This window comes from Styela clava, chromosome 1 (assembly GCF_964204865.1).
Source record: "Styela clava chromosome 1, kaStyClav1.hap1.2, whole genome shotgun sequence".
NCBI classification, from domain to species: domain Eukaryota; kingdom Metazoa; phylum Chordata; class Ascidiacea; order Stolidobranchia; family Styelidae; genus Styela; species Styela clava.
In genome coordinates, this window is record NC_135250.1 from 28,267,662 (window position 1) to 28,283,149 (window position 15,488).

The window sequence follows — 15,488 nt, forward strand, 5'->3', positions numbered from 1 at the left end:
TCGTAGTATGTGTACCACGTTAGGGTTAGGCAATAATTTTAGGTACAAATACAATGGGAGTCACTTGGTCAGTCCCCGAACTCGCAATAGAACTAAAGTATGGAAAATAGGAATAAAATGATGGCCTAATCCTAACCTGGTACACGTACTACTACATTGCGCTGCAGTACTGGCTTGTGTAGCTCTCACGCTGTAGTGCAAGCTTAAAGTAGTTCTCACAGTGTTCTAGACCGCATGACATAGTACTATCTTGGTAGACCTCACAATAAACTGATATTTTCACGCAATCAACTTTAGTATATTATTTTAATACTATTTTAAAATAAGTAGACATTATCAATCGGGCCGATTAGAGTATTTTTGAAGAGTAATATTTTCAAACAGTAGCGTACTAAGGGGGCACGGGGTCATGCCCATCTCCCTGTTACTAGAAATGGATATTAGGACGTCATGTTTTTGGTACCATGACGTTCTTACAATTTGCCTGTATGCTCTCTGTATAAGGTCGCGTTCGGAGTGAAAAAGTAAATTCCCTAATAAAATCCAACATTTTGAATAAATATTTAAAATTTGGATCCTAATCTTACGCTATTGCTACCATTTTGCCAAGTTTTCCACTTCTTATATTACTAAATGAAATGAACCAAAGTTTTTTTTAAATCATTTTTTCAATCAAGTTTAAATTTGTATCATTAGAAACTAAAAAATTAGTTAAAATCATATACTGTAAACACAAACTGCAAAGTGGTGAAGTCACTTATAATCACCCGTATATGTCACCAAATGACCAAAAAAGAGAACATAAATTTTTTGATTACTATTACGAAAATGAATAAATTTATTTATGAATTAAAATTTTCCTAATGTATGATTATACTCAAAGGATTTAGTAATCATGGACGATTTGCACAAACGTTATGTTTCATACAAAATATCTGTCCTGTTTTTGGGGATCACCCTACTGTAGTAAATTTTTTCTAAGACGATTTGATGATTCTATTTTTGATTGACAAAATAAATGCTTATTTGATCATTTATACTTTATTTACACTTTTCCTTTCATGCACTTGTACTTCATCGTTTCCCCTGGCTCTGGGCCGATGTATCTAGTATGTACCAATACAAAAGAAAATGATTGAAATATTAAATATATAAACCTAGAATTTATTATGCATTTTTTTTTATTAATATTAGTTTCTAGTTTGAAATTCATAAAGAGAGTCTCAACATCTTGAATTGGTCTTTTCCTAAAAACTCTTGCAAAATTTTGACAATTGTATTCTTCCTAATAAATGCGTGATAATATTTTTTGATGACACTGAAACTTCATAGTGGGAGTTATTAGGAATCGACATGAAAAAGTTGGAAGCTATACTGGCAGATAATCACCCAAAAAATTAAAAAAATAAATTGTTTTCTAAATTGCTATATCTAACCCGAATAACGAGAACACTCTGGGGATATTTTTAAATTTACCTATATTCCCAATGAGGTAGACAAAAGGAAGAGTTAGTTTCACGAGAAAAATAAAAATTGAGAACCACATGCTTACCTAATATTATTCATGATGGTGTATTCCATCTGTAGACGGTTGCGATTAGCCTTTGCCACGGCGCAGATCGCGAATGCCATGATCAGGAACACAATTCCAGATGTCACCGTGACAATGATTGAAGCAGACTTAACGGAAATCATGTCCTGCTCGTTGTCATCTGGGCGGTAATCAATTAATTCGTCATCGCCATCGGGAGTGCTTTCGACAGATAAGACATTTTGTTCAGGAATGGCAAGAATACTATCTCGTTTACGTAGAACTGGGTTTGACATTTTTGCTGATATTTCTGTGCTTCCCTCGTAAGGTCTCATGTCTGTAAGAAAAAAATATATAACAATGTTTAAATATATGGACACGGAGGTCTTGTATCGATACGGGCACGGTCCTATAAAACATGCGTACGTGACAGAAGACTAAGTTTTTGGTAAAATATCGGCTCCTATAGTATTCAGGGGCCCGACAACAAGAAAACAAAAACAGCATTAATAGTGTTATGTATCAGTGGTCGAATGTTTCCACACTTTTGAGCTTCGTTATGAGTAAATGAGTTAAAACGCCACTAGTGTTTGCGATATTAGCATCTGCGATTGATTGATTTGGGTTTGCAATTTCATTTTTTGTCTATCTGCAGGTATTCAGGCTTTTGGTTATTTGTATAATGAGCGTTTCGTTTTAATTCATCTGAAATAATCTTCTGGCTGGGCGAAATGGCGCATCAAGCTGAGCGTGCCACCGCAGCTTTGGTTACCCTAGGAGAGTTCCTTCGTTCGTTCTAAACTCATACTCGACATGAACTAGTAACCGTAGAAGACGCCGTGGCACACCATATGATTAAGCAATTTTATCAGCGTTCTTTTCATTCGGCATAAATATAAAAATCAGGTCCTACTAAAGATAAAGCAATATTCCCCAACCGCACGCTGGAGCTCGCGAGTATCATTGTACTAGTTGCTATGGATACTGCGAGAAGTAATGTGAGGAGCAGGAAACAGGGTATACGCCAAGACGATGTTACATAGCTTTGCATTATGTAAGAAATCATGTGTTTGAATGGTCGATGATACCAGAAAGTTATATTCGGATATTTTGGAAAAGTTTACCTGTAACCTGGATGGAGTAATACGCAGTATCATGTCTTAAATACGATCTAGTGTTCATTCGCCACTTCGGCATAAAAGTTCTGTAACCAACTGGCGTGTTGGCAACCTGCAATAACAAGAACAAAAACAAATTTATTTCAAATACGCGGAAAATGTACTTGTATTAGAATAATTTCAGCGATGAATAATTGACGTACTGTTCACGTTATAGAACTACCTGAAGCAGTTGGGTAAATTATGCTTTTACGTAATTTTTTGTGGCTTCATAATAACTAAACACCAAAATGTAAAAGTGCAAAAAACACATTATTATCATTACAATTTTAGGGAAAATTGGCGATTTTTACCAAATTTAATAATAGTATACAAAAAAGGTGCAAAACGCGTTTCTTTTCATCCAAATTAAATAAAAAAATTGGGATTTTTTCCGACAGAATCATTAAACAACGCCCGTTGTAAAACCTTGTCCGTTTAAAACAACCAAATTTTTCATCGGGCAATATAAGTTTTGAAAAGTTTTAGTTTTAGTTTTAGGAAGTTTTAGGATTTTTTTAAAATAATTTGTCATGACTTAATATAAATTAGATAACAAGAAATATTTGACTTAATTCTTATAGAATTTTTTATGTACATGGCCATGTTAATTAAACTCTAAGGGCTGCATTTAACGTTTCAAGAAGGTATAAAAAGTCGGTGTGAATCTGCATTGATAACAATTCGTGGTTCAACCGTGTCTGGTTCACTCAAAAGCTAAACTACAATAAATATATTTAAAATCTTGTTTAAATGATCCGTTGTACCTACAAACATCATCTTATTACAATTATACTTACGCCGAGTCCAGTTGGTTTTTCCCAGGATGCATTAAGTGACGAATCTTTGCTCGTTAGAAAGTTATAATACCAATTCATTCGTGTTTGAGGGTTGGGATCTTGGTCGGTAATTAGAAGCCTAATGTATTGCTTGTCAAAAGGCCATTCTAATTCATCGTCGTATTTTCCTCCAACAAGTTGGAACGAAAACCCGAGGTAATCCGTGTACCCTGCGTCAACAGCACTCTGGCTTCCATTTGGATAAATCTACAAAAAATAATTTCATTTTCAACAATCAAGATGTTTTTGGACACGTCAGTGTACATAACGATCGTTTCAATATTATGTTGTTGTTCTTGTTATTCTTCTTTTTTGTCATGATGAAATCGCTTTTCTCTTTGAATAATGAACCAATTGCTTTGAAATTTTCAGTTGGGTATTACTTTTACTTATTTCAAAAATTTCTGTGGACTTTTCTGTGGTCAGAATAAAAAATAGCGACACCTTGTGACGTGTCCATATATTCGAGCACAGTTCTCTTGTTTATTATCATGTCATTTTTAGCTCCTGGAAAGCGTTAAATTGAGATTTTGTGTCGCGAATTAGTTTCAAATTTGGGCATTGGGAGTATGCTTGCAATTGATTACCCGGACAGAGGCACAGCCAGGAATGTTTGAATTATGGTGGTACTCAATTTTCCAATTACCAAGTTAAAACAAAACTGATAGCGGGTCTGGTTATTTTCAAGAGTCTCGAGGGTACGAAAAGCCTCCCAAGCTACGTAAAATTGTTGTTTATGATACAGAAAAATGCTTTTTACTTTTTTGGAGGGGGGAGGGGGTCCGGCCCCCCTGGCCAATGTATGCACCGAGAAACGATTCATAGGTTGAAATTTTTTAAGGATAAGAATGTAAGACATTTGTCGCTTTGTCATAATCACATTAGCCTAGTATAAGTTTGGTTTTTGCTAACACTCATTTGCTAATACAAACAGAGAAAGGTGAATCCATAACCCAGGGGTCGGCAACCTGTTGTCGCTCGCAGGCCAAAATTAAAGGTTGCAAGTCATTGGCGGGCCGCACATATTTTTAGAAAGTTGAAAACCGAACGGATGATCGATGAATCACATTTTTTCACACAGATCAGTGGTTAAATTTTAAGCAGCGCCCAAAGACTGAGCATTTGAATATTTTTTTGCGCCATTAAACCATTTGCACTTAGCATCAACTTTTCGGCGTTTTGTTGCCATTTGTCTAAATTATAATTAAATTATAGGCTCATTAAACGAGTAATTGTGACTTATATACTTGTAACGTTATAATATGATTTAGTCTACACGTAAGTTCTTTTGCGTAAAGAATATAATCGACAAAACAGCCGTTTTGTTACTACAATTCAGTGAAGCGTCGCGGGCCGGATCCAGCCCGCGGGCCGCAGGTTGCTGATCCCTGTCATAACCGAATCAAACCTAACATTTACATGTGGGACAATACCACCTTACATGGACGAATACCACCTGAAACATATACCAACATTACGTCGTACGATAGACCCAAAACCAAACATTTTTCCTTTGAAAATCCCCAACAAAAATTGTCAGTTTTCTCAATTACAATCAAATTTCGAAACATACTACAGCTTGAAATGCATATCCCGGAGTTCCAGTATACATGGTGTCACTAATAATGGCCTCGTTGACCCCATAAGTGTTAGCTTTCTCTGTGTAGTCGTTGACAGTAAAATAGGCAGTGTCACATTCTCTGTCTTGAACGCTCACGTCATCAATGGCTATGACGTCACTCGGATATCCTCCTGTAAAATACATGTTTATTTTAGTCATAGATTATTTCATGAGACGATATCATATATTACCAAAAAACAAGGCCTGTACTGTAACACTTGTACGGCTTACAGCATAGGTTCTCAGAGTGCTCAGAAGTGCTCTCAACGTGCAAAGTAAGAAAAACCTAGTGGGGCGAGCTATTTGTTTACTTATTGAAATACTGTCTTGGCTAATTTTGTAACTGACCAAAGAATCAACAACGGCATTGATAAAATTAGATAATGGTATAGTATCAAAATGTGACAACAAAGCGGTAATTCAAATATGGCATTATCTATAAGTTCCAGTAGATAACGCCATACTTCAATTTCTGCCATGTTGCCACATAATCCGACACAACTTTAGTGATATGTTAGTCAAATGGCAAAATTTTCGCTTTAATATAATTTATCTGTAAAATTTAGATTTCTTTCTAGCTTGTATTAAATGAAAAGCAACGAATACATCAGAGTTATTGAATAAAGTATTTTCATTTACTCAGCAATACTAATCGGTAAGCAACAATGTTTTATTTTTTATTTTCATAAATTTATTTTGGGGCTCCGTAAATAATAGTCAATCTGTTCACGGCCTCCATAACACCAAAAGTTTGAGAACCCTTAGCCCAGTGTACATAATTTAACCCTGGGCTAGGTAGCGTTTTTAAACGAACCTTTGATCACTCTACCATGGCGTGATCAATTAAGTAGTAAATGCTGAGCCGGAAAGATTAATGTTTATCTAAAATTGAATTGGGTGCTTGTACTTGTGAAACGAAATGTATATAAGAACGTGGTAAAAAATATTCTTTATTGGTCTGCTAAATTCTTCACTGCTGATCTCCTTTCCTAACCGCGTTGAGAGTTGATATACGTCTTGTATAAACGTATCAAGCACCGTTCTTTTAAATGTTTCCTTATCAGTTGCTGATTACAATTTGAAATTTTTTTAAATTTTTGCTTGAGTTATTATGAGGCCGTAATTTAAAGATTGCGGATTTGCACGCATTTATTCTCATTACCTCAGATAGGTTGCTAGGCAATTCCGAGTGAGAAGATACTGTTTCTTCAAAACTCAAAGGGCTGTTTGTACATATATCCTACTGCTTGTTATGGGATTGAAAAAAAATGATAAGAAGCATATCACTATCATTCTCAAAGCATTACCTGTTTTTGCGTAGAACACAATCCTATAGCTGCTCTGAGCAGATATCGTCATTCTTTGCACATTCCACTCGTCACCGTATTGTCCTTGAAACGTTTGCAACGGTGAACCGTAAGAAGTAATTTCGCCGGTTACCGGATCCAAAGCAGCGATGTAAACCCTGAAAAAAATTGAAAATTCCAATACCACATAAATCGAGCGTTTTACTTGCCATATTTTGCGCTCTTAAACTTGCCCACTTCGAAACCAGTTTTTCTCAATGTGATTTGTGAAATGGGCCTAAAATTTTCATTGAGCCTATAGCAGTTGATTACTTACTGAAAAGGAAGTACTACGCCTGAGATTGATCCAAGAGTTGGAAGTTCAAGTCGACAAGTTGATAAATAGACGTAAGGATTAGTTTGGTCATTGACAATTTTACTGTAGGCTTCTGTTTTTATTTAAACAAGAAAACATTTTTTTATTAAAATAGAGTTTTAGTAGAGGTTTTTTGGTGTCTTGAATGTTTGTGACACGAAAAATGGGCCACAAGATAATAAATGACAGAAAAACTTATATTCTTTGCAATATTCTTCAAAAAGAAGAAGAAAGAGCATAACTGACTCAAAAAAGATGAATTTAAGAAGAAACTTTTAAATGGACACGACCCCCTTTTTTGGACACGAAATGAACCTACGAAACGTTTTATTATTATAATATTGTATTATTATCATTCTTATTGTCTTCTTGTTGTTAGTAAAAATATACCTTCTATTATTAACTAAAGGGACCAATTGCTTGAAATTTTCAATGATTAAAGATTGCATTTTAATTTCAATAACTTTTATTTATTTCAAAACTTTCTGTAGACTATGGGATAACTTCTCGAAAATTAATACCGATTATTTGTAGAGGCTCTTCGACTTCTCTCGTGCTACTTAATTTCTTAATTCGCGAAAGTCGGAAGTTTTATGACGGTAAAGGCCTTGTCGAAGGTAAGGTAGACCATTGCTCTACTTGGGGCTTCGCGTCCATATATTTGAGCATCGCACTCTTGAAAGTTCATCATAGTTATTTAAAGTATATTGCTGTTTCAAATGAACATAAAATTTGTACTCACGTCATAGCAGCTTGGCTAGAAGAACCCACATTCATGTAATACCAGAATTCCAGACACTGATGAGCGACGGTGCTTGTATAACGCATTGATTTGATTAATCCTGCTTGTCCTGGGAATCTGTTGCCAGTGTCCAAATACATAAAGCTGCCTGTCAAAGTTAATTTACCTTGTTAATCTTGTGCTTATATCTGAATGCAAATATGTTCTCATAAATATGTATGGAATATTTCATGGTACTGGACGCGAAGTGTATATATGGATCGTTTTTATGAATTGTCGTTGTTGGGGTCGTTGTCGCTGTAGTAGTTTGAAACCAGCTTGTGCTATACCACAGTGAAAACAGTCAGTTTAAAATTTTGACAACCGAACCGAATTTATTTTTTTAGTTTTCTTCAAATTTCATATGAGTTCCAAGGGGATCAAATTTTTATTTCAACTTTTATTCTCTTCAATTTTTTTTATACCTATAGAGCACACTTCAGTGCATATGACATCAGATCAAATTCTGTTCAGCTTCTTATAACGTTCTATTTTTGTGATATGTGAATTTGAATATATTGACAATTTGTTGTTTAGGGTAATCCTTAGGCCTATGCCGTCGTATTTATTTGGTATACGCATGAATCGTGAAGTAAAGTTACTTCACCGTGATTTTGTACTTTGTTAAAATAAATACGAATACGAATGTGAGACTTGATATTACCTTTTATCCCTAACCATGCCGTCTAAATCTAGAGCAAACAATACACATATAGGCCCACGGAATAGTTGAAGTCTTCTATGATTAAAAGTTGACCCACCTTCTCCTTCTATGCCGAGCGTTGCATCGAATGTGGGCAAATATCGAGTTGTAGCTCCTGAAGTATCCGATGTCGCCAGATCATGTTTCAACCATTTGGCGTCGCTTTGCAAACCCTGTTGTGAAAATCCGCCAATATTTTGTTCATCGAAGTTCACATGATTGCTGACTCTTAAGGTGTCGCCTAAATATAATTGGAAAAATGGGTACCCGTTGTCGCCCAAATAGTGTATGCAAGTTAATAGGTGAACATTGTTTGTATAATTCAATCAATAATTCAATAAGAAATATATGATTCAGCTGTGACCAAAGTACTACGCTACTTTCAAGGTATTATAATAATAATAAAAAACCAGAATCAATGTCCACACAAAACTTTCTGTACCAGTCAAAGACTAAGAAAGCTAATTTTGACGCGGTTTTTGTGCAAGTTGCAAAATGCGATCAAATGTATGCAGTTCTGGTGACAACATTGAAATTTTCATTTTAATTATTATTCATTGTTTATTTAGAATTGAACATTTTGATAATGAAGTCTCCAGATAAATTTGTTACTCAAATGAAAAAGCCTTTACTCACTGCAGTCATACATTCTGTTAATTTTCGTTATGTCACCAGGACTGAAGGTGCTGCGTTGACCAATGACGTCTTCAAATGTTGGATCTCGCGTTTGAATTGTTGTATTTCCATCGATTCTGTAAGTGAGAGTTTGTAAATATTACGATTCTACTAAGAGAGATACTTTTCATTTAAAAAGAAACAAAAGCATAGCTAATAGGCCTTTTACCGTAACTTGGATTTTAAATTAATAATCAATGATTAATGACGTGACATTGATTTAGTATGTTACATGCAAGATGCATATGTTCATTTCTAATTCTTGAAATTAATATGAAAAGCGTGTCATGATAACAGTAAGAGGACAAAGCTCAAATATGAAAGTGGCAGACCAAAAGTCGCGCACCGATAACAGTAGGCCTTGGCAAAGCAATGACTTTGCGAAATATAAGGGCGAATAAGAATGGCATAATAGTGTTGCCATATTCATAGAAAAGTTCTACCGTGAATTAAAAAAAAACGTTGGTCAAAATTTCGGCATTCTGAACATCGAAAAGAGATTAGTCGCAACATAAAGCTAATTAAAAAAAAAAAAAGTTCAACGCATAAAGTTTTGGCAAGCTATCAGAATTGCCGTTCTATGTGATTGTATTGTAGATCGCAATTTTCTCTACTTGTCTTGTGTATTCTAAACTTTTATTATACCATGAAATATTCAAAATAAATTATTTATTTAATTACTCACGTGAATGCGGTCTTGCTGTAGTGCATGACGGAGTTAAAATCGTAAGGCACTCTTCTGTCATCTGTTTCATTGAACGGGTAGTTATTGAAGTTGTGTTCACGACCTAGATTGAAACAAGAGTTTGGTCAATTATTTGAGTATAAAAAAGAATCAATATCAATCAAGATCATTTCTTTAATTTACGGAGTATATCTGGCGGGTTTCTGTGGCGGAGTGCCTACATCTTGTTTTACGTTTCTCGTTTTATATTAGATTAATATGCAACCAAGTAGCCAAAAAACGTGACACGAGGAATAGACAGTTCATCACAATGTAGCCACAAAATATATTTTGGATGGCGCGCAGAAAATCCGAAAATGTCAGACGTGTACCGTATATCCGAATATTGGCCATGCTTACTCCGAGACTTTATGCTCCCCAGTTTTTCGTTCATAGTGAGGATGGAGTATTAGATATTTTGCTATTGACAATGAAACTGTTTGTAAATCATAAAATGTTTTAAATATTTGACTGACCGCCTGCACTTGTATATACGCCACTATCTGGATATTTGAACACAATTATATTTTGATAACTAGCAAAATGTAGGAAATAGTGCATGGGAGCCGTGAAAATGTATTACCATCATTTAGGAAGAAAAAAGTGGTGGTTAGGTTTGAATTTTACTGAATATTACCTTCCCCAACATAGTCCCATACGATTTCAACATAATCATCTCTATCTGCCCTCGATTGCTCGTGCCATATTCCTAGTGCATGCATAATCTCGTGCTCAATCGTAGCCATCTTTTCACATCCTCGTCCGATAGAAATGTTCTGAGATCCTCCATTCATTCCGACGTAGGACCAACATCTATATCACAAAATGAAAAATAATCAATGTAATAATACAAATAATAAATATTTTACAAGTGGTGTCACGCAACATGGAGAGAGTAGAAGGCGAGGGAGTATAAGTAGGTGACGAAGAAAACTATTTTTAGCATATAACAACAATCACGCCAACAATAGCAACAACAACAGTTTAGCTAAGCAATACGTGTCCCGAAGCATAACTTCAACACTCAATTAATGAGATTAGGTCCACGCTTCTCAAACAAATAAGCGGATAACTATTCCCATATTCGACCTAGACTGCTAACCGGACGAGAGACCGTAAGAAGTCCCATCACTTTCTTCTCCCCAAGATAAATATTAAAATTCCTATTCCATTACCCTGATAATGTTGTAAATTGAATGAAGTTTTCCTCGTCGGTTCTTTCAGGCAATGACAAACATGTTCGCAGTTCATATTCTCTCCTGGTTTCGTCGATCGCTGCTTTTGCCTGTAAAACACAAGAAATATATGTGAATATTGAATATTACAAATAAAATGTAGAAAAAAGTGAGCGGCCGTCTATCAATATAACGATTATATATAATAAAATAAAGAGGTGAGGAAATAGAAATCCTGGTACTGGCAACAGTATGTAATTCATTTTTATATGAATGACGCGTATCTGTGTTGACCAGGTTTATTATGATGGGTTCCCAGGAGGCCTCGGAACGAGTTTCCGGAGTTCACAAAAAAGATCCATTTGTACCATTCGGAATGACTACATTCATTTGAAGTTGATTGACTGCAATTAGTTCAATTTACTTACTACACTGAATTTATTTTTTTGGTTTCGATCGTTGGCTTATCATTTTTAAAATATTTATATATTTTTTATGGAAAAGTAAGGGGCCATAAATGTTAATTGTTTCAAGTTTGGAGAGGGAGAACACGGATCATGAAATTTTGAGAAGCACATGAAAATAAACTTTTGAAGCTTATCACTTTCTTCGTGGAATTCAGTGCAAGTACTTATAACTACCATGAATCATACGTTATTTTACAGTTCGTTTAAATGCAATCAAAATTTCGTAACTTCCATGCAAACAAAAGATACGAGTCGCAATCTGTTTGCATGACCTCGCTTTGGGTGGCTGTAAACAAGCGCTTACGCATGAACAAAACAAATAATCTGTATGTCATGTCAGTTGTGCGTGCCACTGTTGTTACTTATGTCAACTTTAGAAAAAATACTAAATTTTCACCAATACCGATCGGTTTCTACTCAGTATAGGGGAGACCTGAGACAGACTCAAGTCACAAATTATCAAAGTCTTGAAGTCACTCGAGTCATCTACATATAATTACTCAAAATAGTACTAAACTAACCGCCAATGAGATTTACCTAATTAATAACTTGATTTACCTCATTGATGACTTCAGACAGATGGCATTTATTTCGATTTTTAATTTCTAATTTCTCTGACGTATTGTTACATTGTTTTATATTGAAATAAAAATGTATGTTAAAAACGTATATTTCCAACATAAAGCAACATGTAACGAGTATCGGAAACACTTAAATGCGTTAGAACTAAACAAGGTCTAAACAGTCGTGAGAATCAGGTGGTAGGGAACCCGTTATTTGAAGTGTCGTGATAATAAGCTAACTTGTAATTGTTTTTGTTTTAAACCTTGGACGACTGCAGAAAATGGGTTAATTGCATCACAGCTGACGGATATTGTTATATTTGGCAATTTGGGAGAAAAATGCATTAGATTTAAGTAAAGAACGTCATATTACTTTATATTAAGCAGCGACATACATATATTTTCTGAAATGATGGAATCCTCGATGATGAATAAGATACAAAAGAAAACCTTTACTTATACAATTCTGAATCACACCATTGATTACGAGTCCCTAATCTAGAAGTTATCTACTCGTATAACTGAATGTATACCTTGCTTATATAGTAAAGTTCTGCATAAGAAAACATACCAATAAACTAATGGTGCCATCGTATATAACTGGTATTTCTTTCGGCCACAGATATTCTTCGTATGTTGGACTCAACAATGTATTACGTTGTTTCAGTTGCATGATATCGCCTTCTTGTAAGCTAAGATCTGAAATAAAAAATTGAAGTTTATATATAATAAATTATGTGAATTCTTTTTTAGAAAATGGGAATTAACATTGTATTTTATTGGGAACAGATGATGATTGTAAATTTTCCCAATTTTTTTCATAAAGTTTTAGTCAATATTCAAATAAAATAGCAAAAGTTGAAACTAGGTGATAGATTGAAATTTCCATTGAAACAGTCGAAAAAAATGCTTTTTGTAATTTGCACTAGAACTTAAAATGCTTTTCTGACCGTGTTGACATGTACTGTTAAAATTTATGTTACGAGATCAAATTAAATAAGATTAAATCATGATTCTCATTAATAGAATGTTTTTTTAACAAGAAAATTGAATACAAAAAGATAACGCGCTCTCTCTGAAAAGCAAATAAGGTACGGACTAGCGAGTTCATATAATCAGATAATCAATAATGTATTGAATTTCATATAATTGACAGGGTATGTCGACTGAAAACCTTTTTAAAGGGACAATTTTAAAACATTTTGTCAATGTAAAAGATTCAATGCAGTCAATTCGAACACATTGTTTCCCACTTTAAGGATGTGTTTTAATTCAATATCGCCTATCAGTGAATTTGCTCTGGCAATTGAAATGATCATAAAACAATTCCAAAGAAATCCGTTTACTGATATAATTCTATAAAGACATAAACATGCCACTATTATTTTTTACCTTTGTTTATGTCTGTTATTTCAGCTTGTTCATCGAGATAAAAAGCCTTCGGTTCTGTTGAAGTGTCTTTGCGCACTGTAATATAAGAGAGTGATATTATATAAAGGGAAACTTTCATATCTCCTATTATGGGCTTTCATTTTTTATTTGGTCAACGCGTCATCTGCAAGTTCATTGGCTTATTTTATCATTTAATATAATATACTATGAACCTTACATGTTTTTCTCACTCGCGCAATAGGACCTTTTTGGTCGAGGCCCATCAAGCCGGCTCTTGGAATTCCCGCCTGTAGAAAAAATAAAAAATAAAAAAATATTAAAAAACTCCAAAATTAAAAAACAAAGTAATCTAGAAACTTGTTTGGACCTTCAATTAAAAATACAATAAGAGTTTGAAATAAAACAACAAGTTAAAGTAATTTTAGTTTTATTGCTAGCTTTCTAACCCATCTTGAGTAATTTTATTTTATTTTCACTATCTTTGACAGCATGTGTTATTTGTTTTCATAAACCTTACGACTAATTATTACATTTTGAACAAAACTGTTTTTAGATATAACAAGACTCAGTAAGTAGAAGTACGTACATGAGAATTATTTTTTTTATTTGCAAGAAATCATAATAAAGCGACCTACCTGAGATAAAGCCAGCATCGCTGCTAAATAGGTGAATATTCTGACATCCATTCTGTCAGAAATATCCCGGGTGTTTATGTAAGCTAATTTTTTTCGGAAAATAATTTTTTTTTCTAGAACCAAATACAAATATTAGATTTGTTGAACAACAATGTTCGGAAAAAGGCTGAACAAAGTAATACACCTGGTACATATTACACACGAGCTGAATGTTCAGAGAAAAATCGGGTATCATGTGAAAAAAATACTTGTTTCTTTCTATTTTCCAACTAGAAAGTTTAGATGAAAACTGATCTTTAAAACCCACTGACAATTGTGGAGAAACTGGAAAATTTGCAAAATAAGAAATAATATATTTGAGTGAATATTCCATGTTAACTGTTTATTTCGAATGATAGAGTAATCAGGTAATTTAAAAAGCCTGCCTGTTTTCAGGTATCCATGTGTTGACTAGTATGAAAATCTCAGTCCAAACCCCTACTGTGATGACTTGAAGTCATGATATCACCAGCTAGTATTCAACAAAGCTAGTGTAACTCATGTGTATATGGTGGTTATAAGAAAATATCCATCTATGATTGCGTGCAGTCAATATTACTTCCTAATTTCACCTATCCTTAGTTTTGCAACTATATTTCTGAACAGTGGCGTAGCAAGACTCTCGTGGGCCTCCTCGCAAAATTATTTCATGGAAACGACCCTAAAAACCCTCGGACATAAGCTAAAACAACGCTCTTTTATTTCGTCAAAAAGCATAACATGTCGCTATAAAAAGGCAATGGTAACATAAAATTTTCCGTTTATCTTGGTTACTTTAGTTTTTTTCATACGTGCTTCTTCTTCAGTCCTTTTTTTGCGTTTCTGTGCGCCACTGAGAGGTTTTGCTTTCGACATCATTCTGACAGCCTTCGTAATTTTGCCGGTGCGATCAAAGCACAAGACATCCAAAATCCACGACTCCCTGGCATTGTTACGTAACAAAACGATTTGAACAGAACTAACATCAACGTTAGATGTTCATTACTGGTTTTGCAATGCAACTTTTGATTTTGCGACTTACATTTCTAAATTCTAACCGCTTGGGCCCCTTTGCGCTGTGGGCCCTCCCGCGACCGCGGGGGTTGCGGGGGTGTATGCTACGCCACTGTTTCTGAAGATAAAAATCAACAAAACCATAAACTAAATTTATTGAAATCATTTCATTTCCTACCGTTTTACTTATCTAGGTAACTCATCATACTTCGAATTGAAACGACCGTTGTTGTTCTTTAATTTGAATAATTTTAGGGACTGCACTACGCACCACTACCGAAATTAAGAGATCACGACTATCTGAAATTACTTTCGAGAACGGTCAATCTGATTTATACCAAATCAGAAATAGAAACTAAGATAAGCTCCGCTAACACAAGAGTCTCAACTTATAGTTACAGGTAAAACCTCAAATTGCGATTGTTTCCTAATCGAGAGAAATACAAATATTCAGCTATGAGATCAAGCAAACCAATACATAAATTTTAATACAGAAGTTTTGTCTATAAGTGGTCCTCTCTCAGAAAGAAC

At 34.5% G+C, this 15,488-nt stretch overlaps 1 protein-coding gene across 1 annotated transcript; it reads right to left on the bottom strand.

Annotated features, from left to right (window-relative positions):
• Positions 1-969: 969 nt before the first annotated feature.
• Positions 970-14,034, bottom strand: LOC120334903 (meprin A subunit alpha-like). Its single transcript, XM_039402423.2, has 16 exons — positions 13,926-14,034; positions 13,508-13,577; positions 13,291-13,365; positions 12,470-12,597; positions 10,869-10,978; positions 10,331-10,506; positions 9,655-9,757; positions 8,931-9,046; positions 8,353-8,535; positions 7,553-7,700; positions 6,456-6,613; positions 5,101-5,279; positions 3,489-3,734; positions 2,656-2,761; positions 1,553-1,868; positions 970-1,106 (listed from the first exon to the last, which is right to left on the bottom strand). Exons 1-16 carry the CDS (start codon positions 13,974-13,976, stop codon positions 1,046-1,048), a joined length of 2,226 nt encoding a protein of 741 aa, XP_039258357.2. The 5' UTR covers positions 13,977-14,034; the 3' UTR covers positions 970-1,045.
• Positions 14,035-15,488: the final 1,454 nt, after the last annotated feature.

Coding starts and splice junctions, on each gene's coding strand:
- LOC120334903 (XM_039402423.2), bottom strand. CDS start 13,976: ATGGATGTCAGAATATTCACCTATTTAGCAGCGATGCTGGCTTTATCT. Junction 9,758..10,330: donor ATGGGACTATGTTGGGGAAG/GTAATATTCAGT, acceptor GTTTCAATCTAG/GTCGTGAACACAACTTCAAT. Junction 3,735..5,100: donor GATATGCATTTCAAGCTGTA/GTATGTTTCGAA, acceptor TATTTTTTGTAG/ATTTATCCAAATGGAAGCCA.